Source organism: Lithobates pipiens, unplaced genomic scaffold, assembly GCF_037356315.1.
Source record: "Lithobates pipiens isolate NorthernLeopardFrog02 unplaced genomic scaffold, aLitPip1_a1.2 Scaffold_23, whole genome shotgun sequence".
Lineage (NCBI taxonomy): Eukaryota > Metazoa > Chordata > Amphibia > Anura > Ranidae > Lithobates > Lithobates pipiens.
This window is the reverse complement of record NW_027507785.1, coordinates 131,449,245-131,475,531: the sequence shown is the minus strand read 5'-3', so window position 1 is coordinate 131,475,531 and position 26,287 is coordinate 131,449,245. Positions and strand designations below refer to the sequence as shown.

General features: G+C 42.7%; 1 protein-coding gene across 8 annotated transcripts in view; it reads right to left on the bottom strand.

The window, feature by feature from the left end:
- Positions 1-26,287, bottom strand: part of PLA2G6 (phospholipase A2 group VI) — a 252,096-nt gene that overhangs the window by 90,231 nt on the left and 135,578 nt on the right. For all 8 annotated transcript variants that reach the window (XM_077452375.1, XM_077452379.1, XM_077452372.1 and 5 more), the window contains one exon: positions 701-809. In XM_077452375.1, coding sequence (XP_077308501.1) covers positions 701-809 — 109 coding nt within the window. The remainder of the gene's footprint in view (positions 1-700; positions 810-26,287) is intronic.

Sequence of the window (26,287 nt, the reverse complement as noted above, 5' to 3'; positions counted from 1 at the left end):
GGATCTTTTGAAATTCAGTGTTTTTCTACTCTCCTTATGTTTCCTATCTGTGTGATTTATGCTGAAACCAATTGACCTGTGATCGCTGTTTCCTAAATTGCCCCATATTTCCCCATCCGTGATCAGGTCTATATTAATGATAATCAGTAATCATTGTAGCAAAGTGTAATTTCTTCAGTGTTGTCACGTGAAAAGATATAATAAAATATTTACAAAAGGTGTAATCACTTTTGTGAGATACTGTGTATATATAATTTTTTTATATAAATTTGCAGCATTTAGAGTTTTTTAATATTTTTATACACTTCACATTTTTATTATATCAATGATTTATCATGAATAATTTAACAATAGGAGCAAGTGAAATGCAGGAACCCAAATGAAAAAAAAATCAAGACTCCATAAATAGCCTCTTTGTACAGTATGTGTGCAGAGGGCTCTCTCTGTATAATAATATTATTGTTTCACACTTCATATATGATTATGATATTCTATTTGCAACGACCTGTGTGTATGTGAAAGAAAGGCTGTCTTAAATACATCAGATTATATATATATATATATAAAGAAAAGTGTGTGTGTGTGTGTGTGTGTGTGTGTGTGTGTGTGTGTGTGTGTTAAACGTGCTCCAGGAGCATTCTTTCTTCCACTCATTTCCTTGCAGAGAAAAAACACCAATTCAACATGCAAGGTTTAACACCTTTGCTGGACCGTGCTGCCAGGAGTCCCGGTGTCTCCCCAAAGTCGTTTGGCTGCTCCACATTGGCCCCGAAAACGATGAGAGCTTTAATCAGCTCCAGATGATCCTTCTGCAGAAAGAATATAGATGCACATAAAAAACATGATCCTTGATATAATGCTACTCAATTCTTCACAATAAAAATATGATTTACAACATTCATTATTAACGGTCAAAGGAAATCCACACTGAAAGAAAAAAAAAAAAAAAGACTTTCATAGCTGACCGCTTTCAGGTGAGTGGAAATAGCCTAGAATGCATCTGCCTACAAATACCTACCTGTAGCTAGTGAAGATAGATGAAAAGTTTGAACTGCTGATCTGCATACTCATGTATTAGTGACTGAGCCAAAATGTTTTTCTTTTTTTGTTTTGTATATGAGCAGGGAATAGTTAAAACTCCTGACTTTTTTTCCCCTTTTTTCTTGCTTTGCATCCCATTGGGGATATTTGTCTGGTAGGAAGCAAGAAAAGATCTCTCAGACGGGGAAATCCTCTTTTCACAGTCATCACTGAAACAAATGTTCTCACTGGAGGTTTGCATGTCTATTTCTGACTGAAAAAATAGGACTGTGCTCAATTTCATTTAGTACGATAACAGAGTTAACAAAAGCCAACAATTCCCTGTAAAAATAGGTCAAAAAGCCTAAACAGATTCAGAGAGAGCAGCTTGTAGCGCATTACACTGGAAACTGGCATCTAAGGAAATCTGAACATTTACCTGGTACACAGAAGACCAGGTGGGAGCCTTGCATATGGGAGAAATGGGTGCTTGATGCTGGAAAGCCCACTAACAGATCTGGTAGAGTGAGCCATAACAGGGAAGGAAGGAACCCTATCCAGTTTAGACCATAGGCTTGAATGACGACATGTCTTCTCATCATAGACTCTCACGCAGACAAGAACTGAGGATTAGCCCTGAGATCGTCAGGCCCAGACACCAGAAGGTCTTGGACAGGGTGGAGTCCAACATCAGGCACAGAAATTCTGAATGGTAAAATAGTTCTAGTGATGACTTCTATAGGTTGAGGAACTCATTGAAGCTCTGGAAAGTTCTGCATTTTCCACTGGACATAGCAGATACAGGGAGGGAGGACTGATCCTACAGGTAACCCACAAGGGTATCCCTAGGAACAGAACAGAGTGAAGACCAGGGCAATCACCTTAGTAAAAACCTGGCAGGGCTATGGACAGGCTAAAAAGAAGGGTGAGAAATTGGCAATCCTGATTCCCCACAGTGAAAAAACAGAGAGCATTGATAAAAAGGGAACAGATGGAAAAAAAAAATATTATCTATCTATATATATATATATATATATATATATATATATATATATATATATATATATATATCTCTATCTATCTATCTATCTATATATATATATATATATATATATATCCCTGAAGTACTTCCCTCCGAAGCAAAAAAAAAAATCCCAGAAGGAAGGAATGAATGACCTGGCAAATTTTATTATGCAGAACTTTTGAACCCACAGAAACGGGTTGTGGGTTTTTATATCCATGGTCCGAACACCACAACCTATCCACTGAGTCCTCAAACACAGGATAATCCTCTACAGGGAAAATACACATCTTGTTAAGACAAGAGACGGCAGGGTCCACTACAGGGACCATCAATTTTTGTATGAAGTGCCCCTCAACAGGATATTGCTGAAGCAAAATGCTCTGGAGGAGAGAATAGGTTTTCAGTGTTGGGTCAGTCATAATATGGCCCAGAATATCGGATAAACGATCGTCCGTTTTTTTTTTTTTGCATGCTAGTCTCATAGCGAAAAGAAAAAGGTTACTAAAATTACGAAAATTCTCACAAGACAGAATACAACTGATGTATGTGATGTAATGTATTCCTTCATTTCCAAGCATGCGGGTTCGTGGTCACGCAATTTTTTCCGCACAAATACTATACCGATTATATGAAAATGGTTTGTTCTGTTATCATACGAGAAAGATTTTTGGGCTTGTCCCTTCGGGTATATGCACATGAACTGTCGTGATTGAGAAAGTTGTGTACTAATGCATTTATTTTTCATCAGATATTCTCATAGTGTGTACAAGCCTTAAGATTAAATGGACTGGAAAGCCTTTGCGGGTTTGGGTAATTGTAAGGACTGGGAGATGCTGTTGCATTTGGAAGGCAAGCCCAGAGGGAGTGGAAGCTGTACACACATGCTTAGTAAACAGACAGAGAGGAAGGCTGTGCAGGTGCAGTAGCACCTAAAAGCCAGCAGGAATGAGGAGACCAGACCCCAGTCTGACTAACTCAACAAGATGCACCATGTGCCAAGGTGATTGTCCATGCAGGATCCAGTACTTGAAGCAGCATTGCAGGCCTGCCTCATTTTTCCCATCTGGCAGGGAGTGGGTATGGTCCCCCAAGGCACAAACGAAGAGACAACTGATCCTGAAGATGCAGAAAGAAGCCTGCAATGGCTATGGGGCAGCCAGGAATCTTCATAGAGGAATACTTTTTAAGAGTTGTACACCCTCCTGTATGATTTGTAGAATAAGGCTTACCTATAGGTACTGTAAATATCTCCTAAACGTGCGCTCTGAAGGAACGGTCGCCCATGCCGTTTCTTCAGGAGCGTGTGCCGTGACCGGCAGCTCCCATGCACATGCGCAGGAGTGACATCACGTGGCCCTGGCCAGACACACAGCTGGAGTCTGCGGCCCTGTAAGGAAGATGGGCAAAAATGGATACGGCCTGCAGCGTGGATGACGCAGGCTTCGCTTGCAGGTGTCACATAATGTGCGCATACACAAAGCATACAAGCACATTATGCCTTTACTTTGCAGGGAAGAAAAAAAAGGAGAAAAAAAGCACTGAGTTTACTTCCTCTTTAGGACAAAATACCTCCATAAGAAAAGAAGAAAGTATCTCTCAGTAGACAGAAGAGGTCCATCAATTAAAGGAGAAGTCCAGCCAATGCTTGTTTGGCTATACTTTTCCTATGGATCACAGGAGTGCAATTCGTTTTGCACTCCTGCGACCCATTTTCAGCAGAGAGTGGATTGAAGTCTGCTCTCTGCTGACGTCACAGAAATCAGCCCAGGCACCACGTCATGGTGTCTGGACTGACACCTGTCTCAGCCTCTCAGCCTGAGATGACCACTCCTCATCCCTGCACAGCTCAGCGCTCCAGTGAGCGAGGAGGAGCAAAACGGAGAGTTGTTGATTGATAGTTAACAGACTCTGCTTGGGAGCTTGAGAACCGAGCCATCGGCAGTGTTCAATGGCTCGGTTCTCAGTGTAGAGACGCCGGGGGACCGATGCTGCATCCCCCTAGGCAAGTACGATACAAAAGGAAAAAAAAAAAAAAGCTTACAGTACTTCCGTTTTAAGGACACTGACAAAAAAAGGAAGAGGCTAGCTGGGAGAGAGAGGGTTTACAGTATATAGGGGATGACCCTGCATCTTTCTCTTTTTGTCTGTATCCAATAACCTAAAATGTAGCTGCATATAACCAATGGTTTAAGATTATGTGTCCTACACTGTATGAAATCAAATATAAAGAGTTCTACCTCACCATCAGTTCCCTTGACAATAAGCAAATAGACAAATATAGAGTAAATTTCTCCAGCGAGGACACCGATAAAGCAAAAGTTATGAACCTTCTCAACTCTAAAATAAAAAAAAATATGGCTTTAGATACACAATACATGCCCTTGGATCAACCAAAAGCAAAAGAATAAAAAGGACAATATAAAAGCAATGTGTCCAAACTTACTCAAACTAGTGTGGTTTTGTCATTATAGCCTAATTGGCATTCAAGAAAATATAAGGGATTCATTTTTTTTGTATGCCCTTGGAGCAGCCTACATATTTCTCTACGCACAGATTTCCTTTAACATTTGCTGACTGTGACAATGTCAAGCTAAATGCCAAGTCTACTGAAAACTGATAATCCTAACCCATGTGATTGCATTCATCTGAGATACAGAAACATACCACCTCCCATAACACATACAACACCACCCTCCCTATAGCAAAGGTCAAAAAAAAATATTCCCCAGAAGACCAGCAGTGCCACCAAATGGTCTTAACTGGTATGACAATGTTAGAATTCTATGGTATCTATAGCAAAAAAATATATATTATTTCTGATTAGAGAAAGATTAAAGCACCTGTTCATTTTTTGTGTCCTGCTGATATTTTCCTTTACTTTCTGTTCTGCAGACACAACAGGAAATAAAAGAAAATCTCTACATACAAAAAGTGAGAAAAATCCACTCAGACAGCTGTCCCCAGAACAAATGTTCCCATTCAAACAATTGTAAAACTGGATTTCCTATCACTTTGCGTTCTGGTGACAATGGTCAGCAGAACAAATAGAAAACGGAGAATCTCCCCATTGGTGATGCAGACAGAAAACAGGTATTCTAACTTTTACTGGTTTTATACAAAATCACAAAAAAAGGTTTTGAGGAGAGATACACAATAATACCCTTGGATATGTGTTATATAATTGGAATATTCTATGCAGAATTCTATTCTATGCATGTTCTATGCAGAACCAACCATCAATAGATAGAACATCCACAAGTCACCACATAAGCATACAGATGTTCTAGCACGAGAAGGTAACTCACTGCAAAGGGACATGTCCTCACACTAGTATATAGGTGTGCTTATATGCTGACCCATGGGAACCTTATAGGGCTGTTCAAGACTGCGCATTACACTCCTCTTCGACTCTGAATTTAAGATTTCAATTTTTATTAAAATAAAAAATAGGCTATAACAACAAAACATACCAAGACCGGAGAATTGCTTAAAAAAGTGACATTAGTCTATTAAAATTTTATAAAATTGTAGTCACGTGGCTAAAATAAAGATCATCCTTCAACTAAAGCTTTGTGCATTGCACTGCGTATCTGCAACACTATATTCTGCTTTTATGGAGAAATGGAGTGGAGTAAAAGAAAACTCTTTGCCATAATGAATTAAGCCATCAGGGATTAAAAGAGAAAAAAATACATTCAACTGAATTTCAGGTCTAGTTATTTTCTATGTGATTGGTAGTGGCAAATGTACATGTCTGTTTGTATTAGGAAGTTTCTGTAAAAAAAAAAAAAAAAAAAAAAAAAAAAACTACGAACATTATGGAATTATTTACTATAAAAAGACACATTATTATATTTATTCAATGTATTTATATACAGCTTTTATATATATATATATATATATATTTTTTTTTTTATTATATTTTCATGATCTGTTTATGGTATAGTGGCTCTTTATGCATAATTGTTTTTATTGATTAGGGTTGTAAGATACAGTATCTCACAAAAGTGAGTACACCCCTCACACTTTTGTAAATATTTTATTCTATCTTTTTATGTGACAACACTGAAAAAAAAATGACACTTTGCTACAATGTAAAGTAGTGAGTTTACAGCTTCTAAATAGTGTAAATTTGCTGTCCCCTCAAAATAACTACTGGCAACAAATGTAAGTACACCCCTAAGTGAAAATGTCCAAGCTGGGCCCAAAGTGTCAATATTTTGTGTGGCTACTAATATTTTCCAGCACTGCCTTAACCCTCTTGGGCATCGAGTTCACCAGAGCTTCACAGATTGCCACTGAAGTCATCTTCCACTCCTCCATGACAACATCAAGGAGCTGCTGGATGTTAGAGACCTTGCGCACCTCCACCTTCCCTTTGAGGATGCCCCACAGATGCTCAACAGGGTTTAGGTCTGGAAACATGCTTGGCCAGTCCATCAGCTCTACCCTCAGCTTCTCTAGCAAGGCAGTGGTCCCCTTGGAGGTGTGTTTGGGGTCCTTATGTTGGAATACTGCCCTGCAGCCCAGTCTCTGAAGGGAGGGGATCGTGCTCTGCTTCAGTATGTCACAGTACATGTTGGCATTCATGGTTCCCTCAATGAACTGTAGCTCCCCAGTGCAGCCCCAGACCATGACATTCCCACCACCATGCTTGACTGCAGGCAAGACACACTTGTCTTTGTACTCCTCACTTGTTTGTCGCCACACACGCTTGACACCATCTGAAACAAATACTTGGTGTTATCAGACCACAGGACATTGTTCCAGTAATCCGTGTCCTTAGTCTGCATGTCTTCAGCAAATTGTTTGTGGGCTTTATTGTGCATCATCTTTAGAGGAGGCTTCCTTCTGGGATGACAGCCACGCAGACCAATTTGATGCAGTGTGCGGCATATGATCTGAGCACTGACAGGCTGACGGACAACATCTGCAGCAATGCTGGCAGCTCTCATATGTCCCTTTCCCAAAGACAACCTCTGGATTTGATGCTGAGCACATGCACTCAACATCTTTGATCGACCATGGCACGGCCTGTTCTGACTGGAAACTGTCCTGTTAAACTGATGTATGGTCTTGGCTGCCGTGCTGTAACTCAGTTTCAGGTGATGGACTGTCCAAGCATGTTTCCAGACCTAAACCCATGAGCATCTGTGGGGCATCCTCAAACGGAAGGTGGAGGTGCGCAAGGTCTCTAACATCCACCAGCTCCGTGATGTTGAGGAATGGAAGAGGACTCCAGTGGCAATCTGTGAAGCTATGGTGAACTCCATGCCCAAGAGGGTTAAGGCAGTGTTGGAAAATATTGGTGGCCACACAAAATATTGACACTTTGGGCCCAGCTTGGACATTTTCACTTAGGGGTGTACTCACTTTTGTTGCCAGCGGTTTAGATATTAATGGCTGTGCGTTGAGTTATTTTGAGGGGACAGCAAATTTGCACGGTTATACAAGCTGTACACTCACTACTTTACATAGTAGTAAAGTGTCATTTCATCAGTGTTACTCAAAGTGCATGAATACGGCCCAATAGCACTGCTCAGCACAAAGGATAAACACTCCTCTAAGGTAATAAATGTCAAAACAATAGCTTATAATCTAAAACCATTTGTGTTAGCTACTATAAAATAAATCATACATAAAACTAATGACAATTAAAAATGTCATGCGACTTCAAACTGCCATAGAAGCGCTCATGTCAATCCATCAACATATGACACGCTCTTATATAATTCCTCATACAAGTGAAAAAAGTCCAATGAAGTGGTTTGAGTTAATCAAATTCCTTATAGGTGATAAAAGTTCTTATATTCGTGCACCACACACCCAGGCTTGTCACCGCATGAGAAGAAACTCGCCCCTTTGGGGGTTAAACTCACCAGAGGACTGAAAAAAAAAATCAAACATCACAACCATCTTATGTTGCCACTTCTCAGGAATATCCACTGGCTCTGCTAATATTTTTATTGGGTATGGAAGGCTCCAGTAAATAAGGGTCTCTCCATGTGATCTGCTTAGGAGCTCAGTTTGAAGTCGCATGACATTTTGGACTTTAATTGCCATTGGTTTTATGTATTTCTTCAGTGTTGTCACATGAAAAGATATAATAAAATATTTACAAAAAATGTGAGGGGTGTAGTCACTTTTGTGAGATATATGCACACACACACATATATACACACACAAAGTATTGAACAAGTCACCATTTTTCTATGTAAATGTATTTCTAGAGATGCTAGTGCAGGGGTGGCCAACCAGACGAAGACCAAGAGCCACATTTTTTACCGAGTTACCGCAAAGAGCCATATCATACGCATGGGCACACATGAACATCACCCCATCCCTTCCTCATACACACATACTTTTGCTCAGCTGGATTTATTGTAAATGTCACACACTGTTTTAACACTACAAAGACCACAGGTCAGTAATCTTCCTTTGAAAGTACATCCATGTGACAGAAGACAGCAGCTCATCTAATTTCCAAAATACAAATTGCCTTACAAACAGTGAACTGTTCAGGATAACAATAAACAGTTAATGGGTCTTCTAGCCTGAACTAGCAGTAAATTCTTCCAAAAAACATCACAGAAAGCATGCAGCACACACAGAGCTCTGGATAAATAAGTGAAAAGAAGCTGAAATGGTTAACAGCCAGCAGTGTGTCACACTATCAACAGACAGAGAATGTGCTGAGCAGATCTTATCAGTGTTCAGGTGAAACCTTTATAAAAAAAAAAAAAAAAAAGTACAGAGCAAGACAGAGGGAGAAGGGAGGACAGATCAGTAACCTGCACACTTGTGGCCATACCTTTTTGTATCTCATCGGCTTCAGATACAGCGTGTTTCTCCTTCCTCTGCCCCCCTTCAGCCTCACTCCAGCGCCTATGTATTCAAATGTGGCGGGCTGGGGACACTACATGCTGATTGGCTGTTGATGTGTGGGAGGAGCGGAGGAGTGCAGAGACTCGGGCTGCCTGTCACCGCAATGAAACAGCCCGAACCAGCCCGAACGCAAGAGCCGCAGGAAACCGTTCAAAGAGCCGCATGCGGCTCGAGAGCCGCGGGTTGGCCACCCCTGTGCTAGTGACATGAAATATTCATCATGTTCCTAAAAACCCATGAGATTCATAAATACAAAGAAACCAAAACAAATAAGTTCAGAATTTTTTTAAACTTTATATCTTTATTAATTTCTTTTTCATTACAAACATCACAAACAACCTTTCCATAAAAAAAAAAAAAAGGTAGGAACACAGTACCATTTTTACATATCCCCATCCCACCCTTCCATTTCCTACATTAGTCACCTCCCCACTCATACGCACCCACTCCTCATACTTCCTTCTTATTAAAAAGTACCATCATTCATTTTCTCCCACCATACCTTCCATATCCTGTCGAATTTTTTAATACCTCCTTGTCTTATATATGCTACTCTTTCTTTAAGGATAACTCTGTTCATATTTTGCACCCACTCTCCACTCGTTGGAGGTGTAGAGGATTGCCATTTCTGGGCTATAAGTTTTCTAGCTTGAAAAAAACACCTTAATTTTGCTAGGTTACCATCTTTAGGTTCACTACTCCCCTTGATCCATCCCAGTACACATCCCACCGGTTCTATTTCTACTACCGTCTCAAAGACATGACTAACTATCCTCACCACCTCCCTCCAGTACCGATGTAACTTAGGACATCTCCAGAACATGTGGATCATGTCTCCTTCTATCCTTCCACATCTAGGACAAGCTGCATCACTCCTTCTGCCAAACTGGGCCATCCTCTTAGGGGTATAATATGCTCTATACAAAAAAGAGTAAATGTGAGAACTTTTGAGATGGGGAAATGGACACCCAAGGTGCCACCTCAAGAATCCTCTCCCATTGATCTTCCGAAATGTTACCCACATCCGTCTCCCATTTTTTCCTATTTATTTGACCCTGTTTTTTCCCCTGGGATTCCTTACACAACTCTGCATACACTTTAGATATTAATCCTTTCCCCGATTCTGCTCGGAGTAGATCCTTAATTACTGGCATCTCGCTCCATACTATTGCTGCCCCCTCAAACTGCTTTTCCAGGGCATGCCTAATCTGCAAATATCTAAAAAAGGACTTTTTGGGATTAGAAACGGATTCCTTAATTCTTGGAATTGCTTCATTCTGCCATTCTGATAAATTTGGTGAACAAAATTTATACCCCTTCTTTCCCATTCCCTTACTTGTCTTATTTTTAGAACCTCGTCTAACTTATTATTTGCCCATAGGGGGGAGTATTCTGTAAATCCCCTATATCCCAGTATTCTTTTAGTTATCTCCCACACCTTTGTCATTAACCCTAGAGTAGGGACCTCTCGTACAACAATCCCTGCCTCTAACGCCACTACTAGTGGTCTTCCGAGGCAGTTGTTCAAGGGGAGTTTCCTTTTTCCAACCCCCCCCTACCTCCTCTCCTGCCAAATGCTGTAACTGAGCTGCTAGGAAGTAGTTAAATGGGTGTGGGAGTGCAACTCCCCCCCCCTTTACTTGGAAGTTGCAGAGTCTTTAACCCAATGCGTGCTTGTCCCCCCTTCCACATCAGTTCTCTAACTACGGAGTTCATCTTATAGAACCAGTCCTTGTGTATCCATACTGGCGAATTGTGTAAAACATACAAAAGTTGCGGCAGAAGTATCATTTTAATGAGGTTACATCGACCTGCTGCTGATAGAGGTAGTTTCTTCCATATATTATTTTTTTGTTTAAATTTAGATAGCAATGGGGCCAAGTTGTTTACCACATATTGTTTAAGATCTTTAGTAATGCAAATACCCAGATATTTCATCTCACTCACTATCTGGATATGTGCTGCTTCACATGGTAGGGGGCTATCCAATGGGTCTATAGGCCGTATGCAGGATTTATCCCAGTTTATTTTTAGGCCCGCAAGATGTCCAAAATTAGTTATTCTGTACATCACTTCCCCTATTGAGTGCTGGACATCACCGAGAAGCAGAAGGAGGTCATCTGCAAATAATACTACTTTTTCTTCTTCCTTCCCTCTCTTAAAACCTTTTATCCTCATATTTGATCTCAGGGATATAGCCAGGGGTTCGATCGCCATAGCAAACAAGAGGGGAGACAGGGGGCACCCCTGCCTCGTGCCTCTCTTCAGTCGGATCCCGGCCGAACTCTCATTATTTATTCTAATCCTTGCTTCCGGGGATCTATATAGCATTTTAACCCATTTTATAAATACCGGACCCACCTTATATTCCCTCAAGACTCTCCACAGATAGCTCCACTCTAGCGAGTCAAAAGCTTTAGCAGCGTCTAAGGATAAGACAGCTCTCTGGCCATCACCGTCCACTGGAATCTGGAGATTCAAAAAGACCCATCTTATATTTATACTCTTGGATCTCCCAGGAATAAATCCTGATTGATCAGGATGAATAATTTTTCCTATCACTCCATTCAATCTCCTTGCCAAAACCTTGGCTAGGATCTTTACATCCAGATTCAACAGAGAGATAGGTCTATATGATGAGGGAGCCAGGGGGTCCTTGTTTTCCTTTGGTAGCACTATTATATTTGATTCTCTCATTGAGGCCGGGAGTTCTCCTATTTCTATCGCCCAGTTAAGAGTTTTTAGGAGCTCCGGGATTAGCACCTCGCCAAAATGGCGATACACCTCCACCGGGAGACCGTCTGGGCCTGGAGCCTTCTGACCTGCCATTTCCCGCACTATACACTGAATCTCTTCCACCGTTATAGGGCCATCTAGCATTTCCCCGTCTTCTTTAGAGAGATGAGGTATTGCCAGTGGACTAAAAAATGTGTCCATTTCCTCCCTCATCTCAGTCTGGCTGGATTGATATAGATCCTCATAATAAGCTCTGAATCTCTCTAAAATATCTATTTTATTTGTGGATATCCTACCATCTGCCATACTAATCCTTGATACCATGGACAGGGTTGAATTTGTTTTCACCAAGCATGCTAGCATCCGACCTACCCTTTCTCCTTCCCCAAATGCTAGTTGTTTCTGAAATATGAATTTATTTTCAGCCTTCTCTAGCATTATATGGCGATATTCCTGCTGCGCTTTTAGCCATTGTCCCTGGTTCTCTGGTGTTGGGTTTTTTATATACTGGATTTCTGAGTTTACCACTCTCTCTGAAGCAGAATCTTCCCTTTCCCCAAACTGTTTTTTAATTTTAGACATCTGTTGTATCAAAAGACCTCGAAGGTAGGCTTTTAATGCATCCCATACTATCCCCGGCGAAGCCGAACCTGTATTCAAATTTACGTATTCTTTAAGTAAGCTTAACACTTCCTTTGGATCTCTCATAAGCTCCAACCATACGGGGCTAAATCTCCATCCTCTTTGCTGGTTTCTCTCCCCTATATCTAAGAGGGCCTTCATTGCTGAGTGATCCGATAAGCTTCTTGGCATATAGTTTATTTTGTTTTACTAGTGCCACTACCTCATCGTTCCCCATGATCATGTCTATCCTTGACAAGGTTGAATACGTGGCGGAAAAGCACGAGAAGGAGCGAGATTTTGGGTTCTGAATTCTCCAAAGGTCCTTCAGACCCATTTCTCCCATGAACTGCAATAAGCAGTTCTACCTTATGCCTCCTTGCTGAATCCTCCCACTGGGGAATCTATCCATTATTTTGTCAATAACCATATTAAAATCCCCCATTAATATCAATGGGACTTCCGGCTTATCCAGCACAAACTCAACCAAGTCATACAGAATATCCATAGTGGAAGGTGGTGGTATGTAAACATTTAACATTTTTAATTTACCATATAAAAAAAATATACCTCCCTTGCTCATCAATCTTCACCTGAAACAATTAAATGAAACCCCTCTTTTAATAAGAATACTAACCCCCCTGGAAAAGGAGGTATAACACGAGTGATATTGAATATGATATTCCTCCCACCCCAGCTGTGTAATAGTAGCTTTTGTAAAATGTGTCTCCTGGAGAAAAAGAAGCATTGCTCCATGAGACCTAGCCGTCAACTTGACTGCAGTTCTCTTCTTCGGGTCCCCCATCCCTCTAACATTCCAGGAATATAGGGTAAGACTTCTCCCCCTAAACACTGTGCGTTCACTCATTAATAATTATAATACCCATACCTGAAAACTAATTTGTGTAACTCATCTTTGTTATTCCATTTTATGTGATATACTTTTACCCTTTGTTTACTCATAAATATATGTGCTTGCAACCCATCCTTGTTGTTCCATTTTATGTGATAAACTTTTACCCATTGTTTCATTATAAATAAATGTGCTCTATATAGTGCTCTTCTCACTCGAATATGCTTCTTCCACACTTCTCCCACATGCCAACCATACCTTAAACACCCTAGTCCCCTTTCTCTCCCACCATACCCCTCCCCCTTCTCACACACTTCTCCCATCGCCTCTTTAGGCTTCTCCTGGGGCCTCCTTCTGTGACCTTCCCATACACACCTTGCCTGTAAATCACTCCACATCTTTTCCTTATACACTACTCCCTTCCCACGCCGCATCCACACTACTCCCCTCCCCCCCAAACCCCTCCAAACAAAGAAATTACCCCATGCAACTGATGTAGGAGGGGAGCACCCCCCCAACTGCTCCAACCCAAGGGGTAACATGCGTGGAGCTCTCCTCCCTCAGCTCGCCCTCCCCTCCCCCCTCTCCCCCATACTCTAAATAGCATCTCACCAGTTATCCCCCTCTTCCCACCTTCACCACAACAAAAACTCTAGAAAAATAACTTATAAACAAACAAAGGAAAAAAAATACTTATGAACCCACATTCCTCTCCCCCCCCCTCCAAAACAAGGAGGAGGGGGGGGGAGCAGAAGACAAATCAGGCCCGAGAGTCCATCACTACTAAAGTCTCCGGGGATGGGTCTCCAACCACTCCTCCACACCCCCAGGGTTGTCAAATATTATATTCCCTTCAGGAGCGTTTATCCGTAATCTTGCTGGATATAGTAACGCATAAGTCATGTTTATTTGGCGGAGTTTCCTTTTAACTTCCCCAAATTTAGCTCTTTTTCTTTATAGGTCTGGAGAAAAGTCCGGAAAAATCGATACTCGAGAGCCATTATATACAATCTTACCCCTCTCCCTAGCTTTACGGGTGATAGTCTCTTTATCTTTAAAAAACAGTAACTTGGCCAAAAATGGTCTTGGGGGGGCGCCCATCTGTGGGGGTCTTGAGGGAACCCTGTGTGCCCTTTTAATGGTAAACGGTGATGAAAAAATATCCTGGCCAAACATATCCCTAAACCATTTCTCCAGGAAAGCTATAGGGTCTGAACCCTCGCACAGTTCTGGCAAACCTGCGATCCGGATGTTCTTCCTCCTCATCCTATTTTCCATTTCATCTAATTTGTTTTCCTGTTTAGTTAACTGATCTTGCATTAACCTGAGTTCCCGTATCAAAGGGGCCAAGTCATCTTCAACCCGGCCCACCCGATCCTCTAGCGCTGTGGTCCTTTCCTGGATCCCTTGGATATCCTGTCTGGCGTACGATAATTCCTCCTGGGTGGAGATAAGTCGAGTACTCATTCCTCCCAGGGACTCTCTACAAAGGTTGACTGCCACCAGAACCTCTTTCAATGTTGGCTCGGGCTCTGAATCTGGTTCAAGACTTCCCTGTAGTCCCTACTCTAGTGGCCCAGTTGCCCCTTCTAGACTCATATCTTTGACCTGGCCCTGGGAGTTTACTCTTTTGTCGTTTTCCTCCACAGCCGTTGGGGGGAGGCTTGACCCATGACTTTTCCTGGTGCCTTTAGCGCCTGATAACCTATTAGTTTGGGCTTGCTGTCCTTGTTGCGGACCCTTTGGGGAGGTCTGACTAGGCCCCTGACCCGGATTATGAGCATACTTTTCTAGTTTTGCAGCTGCGGCTGCTTGACTTGCTTTAGTCGCACGATGCGATGGCATGATAGCTTTGATTTTGCTCCAAGATAATATTCCCAAACTATATATGTATATTTGGTTTCTCTCTCACCAGGAGGTGGAAAAAAGCAAGGGCCAAAAAATAAAGGGACACACAATTTGGACTTTATAAGGCACGTTCTGGGCTATACCAAGACCTCTCTAGTTCCAAATGGATCCAAATAGCTCCAACTCCAATCAGTATGTTTAGGTGTATCAACAAGCACTTTTAAACAGGTTACAGTCCCTTTAAAGAAACGATTTACAGTTCTCAATACTCTTATGTGCAGAGGGTTCTTAGGTTTTAAGGCAGTGGAAGAACATTATCCAGGCTTTCACGGCAGGGGGCAGGAAAAAAAACCAGACCAAGGGGTGGGAAAGCACACACAACGTGGTTTGCACTCTATACGGTATACTCTAAGCTATACCGGGACCTCTATAGTTCCAAATAGATCCAGATAGCTCCTGCTCCAACCGGTATGTTTGAGAATATAAACAGGCACTTTAAATCAAGCTAAAATCCCTCCAAAGAAAGAATTTACAGTTCTCAATACTTTTGTAAGCGGAGAGTTCTTAAGTTACAGGATTAGAACAGTGGGAAAGCGTCCAGCAGGTAAGTATATACTGTGGAAATTAATAGATCTTATCCATCTTCCTTCTCCTGTATGTAATCTTAATCACAGTTCACATAGATGATTCACACTCACCACCCTGCTTGGCAGTTCACTCTCACCAGTTCCTTGGGATTGCCTGTATGCTTCTCCCCTTGTACCTCTCCACTGCATATACCAGGAGTTTCTCTCCACCTCCCCTTGCTACTCTCATTTCTCCGGGACCCAATCCAGCGTTTCCGTGGCAGTCAGAGGGGAGCCATCCCCTTCACTATACCACCCACCGCCGTCAGCTCTTTTACGAGTCCCAATCACTGCAGCACGGCGTGGTGATAGACAGGGGGGGATGTCCGATCGTCCGGTCGGCTAAACGCCGTTTTTCCTGGCCATCCTGCGTCCGGATAGAGGCATGTAGACCGGCAGGTCAGCAGGGTGAGACGCCGCACGTTGCGGTATACTACTGGCATGGAGGGGAGAGCGAGACACCCACTCACTGACACGTTCGCAGCCTCCTCCTTCTCCATCCGGTCACGCCCCAATAAGTTCAGAATTTAAGTTATGTGTAATAAAATGGAACGACACAAGGAAAAAGTATTGAACACATGAAGAAAGGGAGGTGCAAAAAGCTCTGGGAAGCCAAGACATCAGATGAAATCTGTCAGTAATTAGAAAGCATTTCCTGCCCCTTGTCAGTGTAAATTAATATCAGCTGGTTCAGTCTCAACTGATGGCCTATAGAAAAAGGTGTTTCATTACCAGGGTGCCACACAATAAACATCTCATGATGGGTAAAAGCAAAGAGTTCTCTCAAGCCCTTCATAAACATCTCATGATGGGTAAAAGCAAAGAGTTCTCTCAAGCCCTTCACAACCTTAAACTTCTGAATGTTCCAGTGAACATTGTTGGGGCCACAATCTGGAAGTGGAAAGAACATAATTTCATAAACCGGCCATGACCAGGTGCTTCTTGCAAGATTTCTGACAGAGGACTAAAAAAAATTATCAGAAGCGTTGACCAAGAGCCAAGGACCACTTGTGGAGAGCTTCAGAAAGACCTGGAATTAGCAGGTACAATTGTTTAAAGAAAACAATATGTAATGCACTCAACTGCTATGACCTGTATGCACGCTCACCACGCAATACTCCATTGCTGAAGAGAAAGCATGTTGAAGCTTGTTTAAAGTTTGCTTGGGTCGTGACCAGATGTCAGTGCAGGCGAGTGTGTGTATGTGAGAGCATGTGAGGTGCTTCTCTGCTCCGTTCTCCCTTTTGTGGCCGCAATGCCCCATAACGTGGCCCCGGATTGAGGAAACGTCTGATTGCCTGATCTCACCCTGTCTTTCCTCCTCCGCCTCCTCTCGCATTGTCGGTCAGGTGATCGGGCGACCCCTCCTCCCGCAGCGGAGAGTCTATGCTGGGCGTGAGGATACTGTGGAGGAGGAAGATCGCGTTGAGATCCCGCTAGATCTTGTGGCGGGTATCTGTGTCGCTGAGCCGGCCTGATCCCTGTATAGTCTGCGTGTCGGAGGTGTGAGCGAGCAGTGCGGGCGGCTTGTTACACTGCACTACACATGGGAGTGCGTGGCTGCAACACAGTGTCAGAGGTGGACAACTGACTGTGCTTCACCCCCATCCCAGTAACAGGCTAAAACAGAGTACACAACAAGTAGTGAACTGCCCACCAAGGAGGGGAAAGGAGGGGAAGAGCGTGGAGATTGCGGTACATTTTCTTGACTTGGCAGCTGAGGAACAGCCCCCCCCCCAGGAAGGGCTATTGTCAACGTGGTCTGCAAAGGACAAAACTAATCAGCTGCTGCAGCCGCCAAACTGGAGCGCTATGCTCACTCAGCTTCTTTGTCACCTGCCAAGGGAACTCTCAACAGGTAACCATGCATCTTAACCCTTTCCCGCCGAGCGTACGCACATCTGCGTACTCGGCTTCCGGGGGTTATACCGGGATGATGCCCGCACCTGCAGGCATCATCCCGGTACCGATTTTTACAGCAGGCGATTGGCTATCCAGGCATAACAACCGATGCGGCTAAAAGCCGCTCGGCTGTTATGCCGGAGGAGCGGGAGGGGACGCCCCCCCCTCCCGCCGCCTCTCGCCGCTGTTACCGGTGCTCCCGCTCGATCGGGAGCACCGATTAAAGATCCGTCGGCTCTGGCTGCTGGGGAGGAACTGGAACGAAGCCGTAATCGGCTTCGTTCCAGTCTCCTCATCGTAAACACGGAAGCGACGTCATGACGTCACTTCCCGTTTACTCGGCTGCCAATGGCGCCGGTTTTAAAAAAATATCCGGTATTCAGAATCGCCGTTTTCGGCGATCTGAATACACTGAAGTGTAAAGGAGGGGTGGGGGGTCTTTTAGACCCCCGATCCCTCCATAAAGAGTACCTGTCACCACCTATTACTGTCACAAGGGATGTTTACATTCCTTGTGACAGCAATAAAAGTGATCAAATTTTTTTTTTTTTTTTTTAAACAATTTAGTCATTTAAAAATAAATAAAATAAATAAAAAAATAAAAAAAAAATTTTCAAAGCGCCCGCCGTCCCCGCGAGCTCGCGAAGCAAAGAAAACGCATGCGGAAGTCGCGCCCGTGTACGTAAACGGTGTTCAAGTCACACATGTGAGGTATCGCCGCGATCGTCAGAGCGAGAGCAATAATTCTAGCAGTAGACCTCCTCTGTAACGCTAACCTGGTAACCGTAAAAAATGTTTAAAGCGTCGCCTATTGAGATTTTTAGGTACCGTACTTTGTCGTCAATCTACAAGTGCGCGCAATTATAAAGTGTGACATGTTTGGTATCTATTTACTCGGCGTAACATTATCTTTCACATTTCGCAAAAAAATTGGGCTAATTTTACTGTTTTGTTTTTTTTTTATTCATGAAAGTGTCCCTTTTCCCAAAAAGTTGCGTTTAAAACACCACTGCGCAAATACCGTGTGACATAAAATATTGCAACAATCGCCGTTTTATTCTCTAGAGCCTCTGCTAAAAAAATATATATAATGTTTGGGGGTTCCAAGTAATTTTCTAGCAAAAAATATGGATTTTAACTTGTAAACACCAAATTCCAAAAATAGGCTTAGTCATGAAAGGGTTAAAGAGCAGAAGAACTCCTTCGCAGTCAGAAAGAGCAAAGGTCGGGCCTCTTCAAATCCACCTACCCCAAGTGCCAAAACAGTGAGTATTAAGGGTCCAGGGGAGGCAAATCTGGAACTTTATCTTTAATTCCAGCTGTGACATCCGAGCTGGCCTCTGCACCCGGCCTTGAAGAGCAAATGGAAGAACCTACATTGAGAGAGGTATTTAATGCGATTAATGACTGTAAAGAGTTTCAATTTCTAGTCGATACCCAGTTAAAGTACATTAAGGAGGACATTATTTATATGAAGCAAGAGCTCTGTAAAACTGTGCAAAGAACTTCCACTCTGCAAGAACGAATAAATGCTGTCAAGGATGATTTGGGCCCACTGATGGGCCCAAATCATGCGAGAAATTAAGGGACTCAAAGAAACAATGCATATCCAAGTCGCTAAACTTGATGAGATGGAGAATAGGAGTCGCAGAAACAATCTTAGAGTAACGGGCCTCCCTGAGCATAGTGAGGGTCCAAATCCAATAGCCTTCTTGGAGGGGTGGTTTAGGGAAATTTTTGGGGCTTCTTCGTTTACATCATTATTTGCGATCGAAAGAGCTCATCGTGTTCCATTAAAAAACACGCCAGTCAGGTGACCCCCTAGACCACTACTTATGAAAATGCTTAATTACAACGATAAGTTGACCCTTCTACAGAAGGCCAGAGAAATGGGGGATATCAGGTTCAGGGCAGCCAAGGTTTCGTTCTATCCTGACTTTTCGCCAGAGCTCCAAAAGTGTAGAGCTGAATTTACTCCGATAAAGCATAGTTTGATGAAATACAAGATTGTATATGCATTATTGTACCCGGCCCGCTTAAGGGCGACAGCACTAAGCAAGACTGTTTAACTTCCCCGGCTGACGCAGCCCCAGTGGCTGGAGGAAAAAAAGAAGGGCTTATAGTTTTTTGGGGAGAACTTTGGGAGTTTGCAATAACTATGAAAAAGTTACTGATTTGACTTGACTATGTGTAGTAGGGGGGAGGGGATGGGTGAGGGTAGTGCTATTTCCCCTCTGCCTTTTTGTTCCCCCCCCCCCCTTCCCCCTTATTGTTTTTTTCTTTCTTTTTTTTTTACTATTGTAATATCACACTAAGTACAATGGTTTATGGGAACACTAAGGAGTGGAGGAGTGTAAATGCACCTCATTTTGAATGCTTAGATGTTTTTAGGTATGAGTGATAGACCAAGTAGGGGCTCTATATTGTTTTCTTATTGGAGATGGTATGGTAAGGTCGCGGGCGTACCCCTAAGGGGAAGCCCAGTTGGGCAGGGGTGGCGAGATATGAGAGGGAGGGGGGTTGGGTGTCTAGGGGATAAGGGTTGGGGTGGTAGGTTGGGTAGGGTATGAGATAACGGGTATGAACCACTTATGTTAATACGACTTAACACAAAACTTGCGACAAGGATGGGAGAGGGAAAAGTACACATATTGGAGTATATATTTAAAGTTGAGGGGAGTAAAATGGAGCACGAGATGCGTTTATTTTTTATTTTTTTATTTATGTTTCTTTCCCTTATTTTTTTCTTCTTTTTTTTCTCCTTTCCTATGCTATAGCACTATTTTTATAACACTACATGCAAGATAAAATGTTTAGCTTTTTTTCTTGGAATGTCCGAGGTTTGAGAGACCTATCTAAGAGAGCTTTGGTTCTCTCAGCACTTGAGGGGAATGGGCCTGAATTGCTCTGTCTGCAGGAGACACCTGACTAATGATACAACTCTACTACTTCGTAGTTGGAAATTCCAAACTCAATATCATTCTGTTCACATCTCATATTCTAGGGGGGTGAGCAAATTGATTGGAAGAGAAGTGGTGTTCTCCTACCGAGAGAGCCATATTGATACTCAAGGGCAATATATTTTTCTACATTGTTCAATCTAGAACAAACCATATATTCTAGCAAATATCTAGATTCCTCCCCATTCAAGCTGGAAATCCTACAGTAATTGTTAGACTTTACATTGGATAAAGTTGGTGTTCCAGATATTTCAATTAAGTCCTAGATAAGTCTTTAGACAGATTTCCACTGGTAAATAGCCTTGTCGGATTGGGAGAGCGCAGATTAGCCCGCTTTTTGAACAAAATCGGACTGTGTCATATATGCCGCACATGGTACCCGCTGGAAAGGCAATATTCTTGCTTTTCAAGCTTTAATCTCTCTCTAATTGATATGGCTTTAGCCAACAATGAAGCCTTGGCCTTGATCAGGAACATAGAGGAGTCTCCGACCATTCCCCTCTCACCCAGACAATTAATGCCAGGAGTAGGGCTCACTCGAGAGAATGGAAAATTAACCCCTCTTGGTTGGAAGTGATCCCCAACTCTGGTGAAGTGGTGTGTAGATTAAATTAATTTATAAGTATTAATACAGATGCAGCGTCGGTTGGACTAGTCTGGGACTCCTTGAAGCCCTACCTCAGAGGTCTCCTTATTCAACAGGTGGCAAGAGTTAAGGGTAAGTCCAGGGAACGGGAAAGGGAAGTTAAATATGAGGCAAATTTTGCAGAGAGGCAATTTGTTGATGATCCAACCCCAGATAGACAGAGGGAATGGCTAAAAAAACAAAAACACGTTTACAAAATGACTATCACGAGAAAGATAGATAATAGGCGCATATTCCAGAGACCGTGCCAATTTGGAGAAGGAGAGAAAGTTGGTCGTATGCTATCTCTACTGATTAGATCTAATACTCCCCCTCAACAGTCTCGGTGGTCAAGACTCCTTGTGGAGTCATTTCCTCCAATCCAACTGTCATCATGCACACATTTAGAGAATACTATAGCTCCCGCTATAGGTCCCATAAGGATACGGGGAGGGAAGAAATGGATGATTTTCTTCGGAAGATAAAAATCCCGTCCCTCTCAGAGAGGGATAAAATAGTTATGTATGCACCAGCAACCCTAGATGAAGTGCGGCGAGCAGTAGCTGGGATGCCAAACCAAAAGTCCCCAGGGCCTGACGGGTTGCCAGTAGAAATATAGAAACAGTATGGCAAAGTTTTGCTTCCCGAATTGCTGAAGACACTGAGATGGGCATTAACCAATGGGAGACTGCCCACCTTGATGTCGGAGACCCCTGTTGTTGTTATACACAAAGAGGGGAAAGATCCACTGGAAGCTTCTTCTTATTGCCCAATATCATTGCTATGCATGGATGCAAAAATTTTGGCTAAAATACTGGCAACCCGTCTAAATGGATGTATTCAGAATCTTATCCATCCAACCAGTTGGGATTTATCCCGTATAGGTCAACTAGCATTAATATTCGCAGAGTTCTGTTGAACATGCAGATTCCAACTGATAAAAGCGGGTCCAGGGCCATATTGGCCCTGGATTCAACCAAGGCCTTTGATAGCCTAGAGTGGGATTACCTACTCAAGGTGCTTGAGAGATTTGGGTTTGGTCCATCTTTCATTAATTGGGTGAAAATACTCTATACTGACCCAAGAGCAAAAATAAAAAATAATAACGAGTATTCCGATTTGTTCTTGTTAGAGGTACGAGACAGGGCTGCCCCCTGTCCCCTTTATTATTTGCTCTTGCAATGGAGCAGCTAGCAATCATTACTAGATCTAATCTGGATATGCAGGGATTTCCGAGGCGGAAAGATGAGGACAGGATAGCATTGTTTGCAGACGATGTTCTTTTATTCCTTGGAGATGTTCAAGTATCATTAAAAATAGCGATATAAATGGTTGGAAAGTTGATACGATTTTCTGGCCTGGTTATTAATGGGACAAATTGGCTTTGCTTCCGGTTGACCCTCTTGGTAGCCAGATACCCTGACCTGAGAGTTGTGGATAAACGAAAACATCTGGGGTTCTGGATCAATACGATATAAACCTATATCTCAATGAAAACCTAGCCCCTCTATTGCTCAAATTGAAACATAAAGAAGATATCTGGGGTCAACTCCCTCTGTCTATAGCAGGACGCTGTAATTTAATCAAGATGATATGGTTGCCCCAGATATTGTACTCCACAATTCTCCAGTTTGAATATGCCAAAAGTTTAGGGATTTAATTAGGAAAAAGGGCCAACCCAGAATTAGTTTGCAAACAATGCAGCTGCTGCTTAAAGAAGGGGGTATGGTGGTTCCACATCCGAGGTCTTACTTTTTGGCATCCCAGCTACAGCATCTGGCGGGTTGCGGAGCCCCTGGAGGGGGGGGAACTCCAGTGTTAGGATGATGTTGATGAGGACCCCGCACAGTACTTTGATAGAGGTCTTAGAGGCAGATTCACCCATCGACAAATGCCCGATGATAAAATGAATCAGAAAGTATGGCAATCAAAGAAGATCTTATTGGGATATAGGGGAATATCAAATTATGCTCCTCTGGAACAATAGAAATTTTGCTGAACTAAGATATTGAGAGGTCTATGGAATCTAAACCTGAAACAGGAATTTAATCTACCAAATAGTTCATTTTATAAATACCTCCAAATCAGGCATGCTATTCAGTTGCAGTTTAGGTTGCAAACAGTTGAATGGATCTAGATCCCCATATTGGCACAAATAACGACTCTGGAATCATCTAAAGCAGGGATATGCAATTAGCGGACCTCCAGCTGTTGCAGAACTACAATTCCCATGAAGCATAGCAAGACTCTGACAGCCAAAAGCATGACACCCAGATGCAGAGGCATGATAGGGATTTTAGTTTGACCAGTGCCCTAGATGTAGGGATTCTGGTGATTTTGTCCACATGCTATGGAAATGCCCGAAGCTATTCAGATACTGGATAGAGATTGTAGACAGGATAAATAAAATATTCAAGATTTCAATTGAGCCAACGGCCATAACGGCCCTACATCTAAGTGCCCTAGATGTAGGGATTCTGGTGATTTTGTCCACATGCTATGGAAATGCCCGAAGCTATTCAGATACTGGATAGAGATTGTAGACAGGATAAATAAAATATTCAAGATTTCAATTGAGCCAACGGCCATAACCTGCCTACTGGGGAAAGTGGAGGGGGTAACGTTTCGAAGGATATCATCGAAGCAGTGCTAAGATGCTTATTTCAAGCAAGGAAATTAATTGCTCAGCATTGGCAAGCAAATAACCCCCTGCTTGTATACTAGGCTGTGACTGTCAACTCAGTAGCAGGAAATGAGAGAGTGATTCTTATCAGGCAAGGTAACTATAGAAAGTTTAAGAGAATGTGGCTCGATAAGATGGGTTTTCCTCTACAGGGTCCTCCTCCCTTCCCCTTTTCCTCCTTTGCTTTTCTTTTTTTTATTTCATATATAGTATATATAGTGGTTGTTATAGCTTGGTGTTGAAGGGTTGAAAACGGAGTGGTGTGGGGGTGGGGAGGGGCAGGGTGGAATGGGCATGGGTAATTAAATGTAAAATTTGAATGTTATACCATAATACTGGGTATCATAGCTTGAGATGCTATATTTTTTTTAACATTGTTTTGCTATCTGTGTAACAATATATTAATATATAAATAAAGAAAGAAGCAGCAGACCGGGACAACAAGGATAGTCAGGAGTTAAGACAAAAGGTCAGGGCAACAAGCAGATAGGGATAGTCAAGGAACACGCCAAAAGGTCGGGATATGAAGCAGACAATGACAGTCAAGAACAAGCCAAGGTCGGTAAACAGGATCAGATGTAGGACACACAGCAATGAGCACATGGAAGCCAAAACACAATATTGATCAGCAAGGCTTGGCTTGCAGTGCACAGGTTACGATCACGATGTGATGCCTCCAGCTGCTGGGGAGGAACTGGAATGACGCCGTAATCAGTGTCATTCCAGTCTCCTAATAGTAAACACGGAAGCGACGTCATGACGTCACTTCCCATTTACTCAGCTGCCAATGGCGCCGGTTTAAAAAAAAAATATACAGTATTCAGAATCGCCGTTTTTGGCGATCTGAATACTTTGAAGTGTAAAGGAGGGGTGGGGGTAAAGAGTACCTGTCACCACCTATTAATGTCACAAGGGATGTTTACATTCCTTGTGACAGCAATAAAAGTGATCAAAATTTTATTTTATTTTTTAAAACAATTTATTCATTTTAAAATAAATTAAAAAAAGAAAAAAAATTTTAAAGCGCCCGCTGTCCCCGCGAGCTCGCGAAGCAAAGAAAACGCATACGAAAGTCGTGTCCGCATATGTAAATGGTGTTCAAATCACACATGTGAGGTATCGCTGCGACCGTCAGAGCGAGAGCAATAATTCTAGCACTAGACCTTCTCTGTAACGCTAACTTGGTAACCATAAAAAATTTTTTAAAGCGTCACCTATTGAGATTTTTAGGTACTGTACTTTGTCGTCATTCCACGAGTGCGCGCGATTATAAAGTGTGACATGTTTGGTATCTATTTATCAGTGTAACATTATCTTTCACATTATGCAAAAAAATTGGGCTAATTTTACTGTTTCTTTTTTTTTAATTCATGAAAGTGCCCCTTTTCCTAAAAAGTTGTGTTTAAAACACCGCTGCGCAAATACCGTGTGACATAAAATATTGCAACAATCGCCGTTTTATTCTCTAGAGTCTCTGCTAAAAAAATATATATATATAATGTTTGGCGGTTCCAAGTAATTTTCTAGCAAAAAATATGGATTTTAACTAGTAAACACCAAATTCCAAAAATAGCCTTAGTCATGAAAGGGTTAAACTGAGCATCTATGGTCTGGGACTGTGTCCCCGCACGGTCCATCGCAGGTTTGATGGAAAACAAGTCTTCTCCATGCCAGATTCTCGGGTGGGGTGTAGGGGCGATTCGCCCAGTCCGTCAGGCACCACAGATTGCATCTGGCTCGAGATCTATGAGCCGGCCAGCTGCACAAAGTCTGGGAAGAATTCACAGTTTTCTATCGATGTCCCCCTGTAGAAACATCTTGGAATCGCTGGGCCTGAAGAGAACGGAGGACTTGAGATCCGTGCTGAGACAACTGCGAGGATCTAGTAGGAGCCTAGGAGGGACCCGGACGGGCCGTGGAAGACTCTGGTTGGGAAGGAGGGAGATCAAACTGTAACTCCTGAAATTGCCGCCGGAGGTCTGACAAAGATGAAGCATGGAACATACGTTCTAGGTGGTAAAAGGAAAGTTTAAAGGGGAACCCCCACCGGTAGAGGGTGTTTCTGGCTTGCAAGATTTGCAGATAAGGCTTCATGATCCTCCTTTTAGCTATTGTGACTGGGGAAAGATCTGCAAACAGTTAGAGGGGGTTTCCCTGGAATGAGATTTCCGGTAAATCCCTGGCTGCTTGGAGAAGCCGCTCCTTGGTTCTGTAGAAATTAAATTTTATGATCACGTCCCTGGGAGGTCCCTCGGTGGGCTTGGGGAGAGGGACCTGTGTATACGGTCTAATTCTAGACGTTCCGTGGGGATATCAGGTGCAAGCTCCTGAAAAAAAGCTGTTGCTGTTCCCTGGAGGTCTGTAATGGCCTCCGGGAGGCCGCGTATACTTAGGTTACCTCTACGGGCCCTATTTTCAGAGTCCTCGAACTTCTCCTGGAGGTTAAGTTCAGCATTCAATTTTTCCACCTCCTCCTCATGCCCCTCCAGTACTGTGGTTGTTAA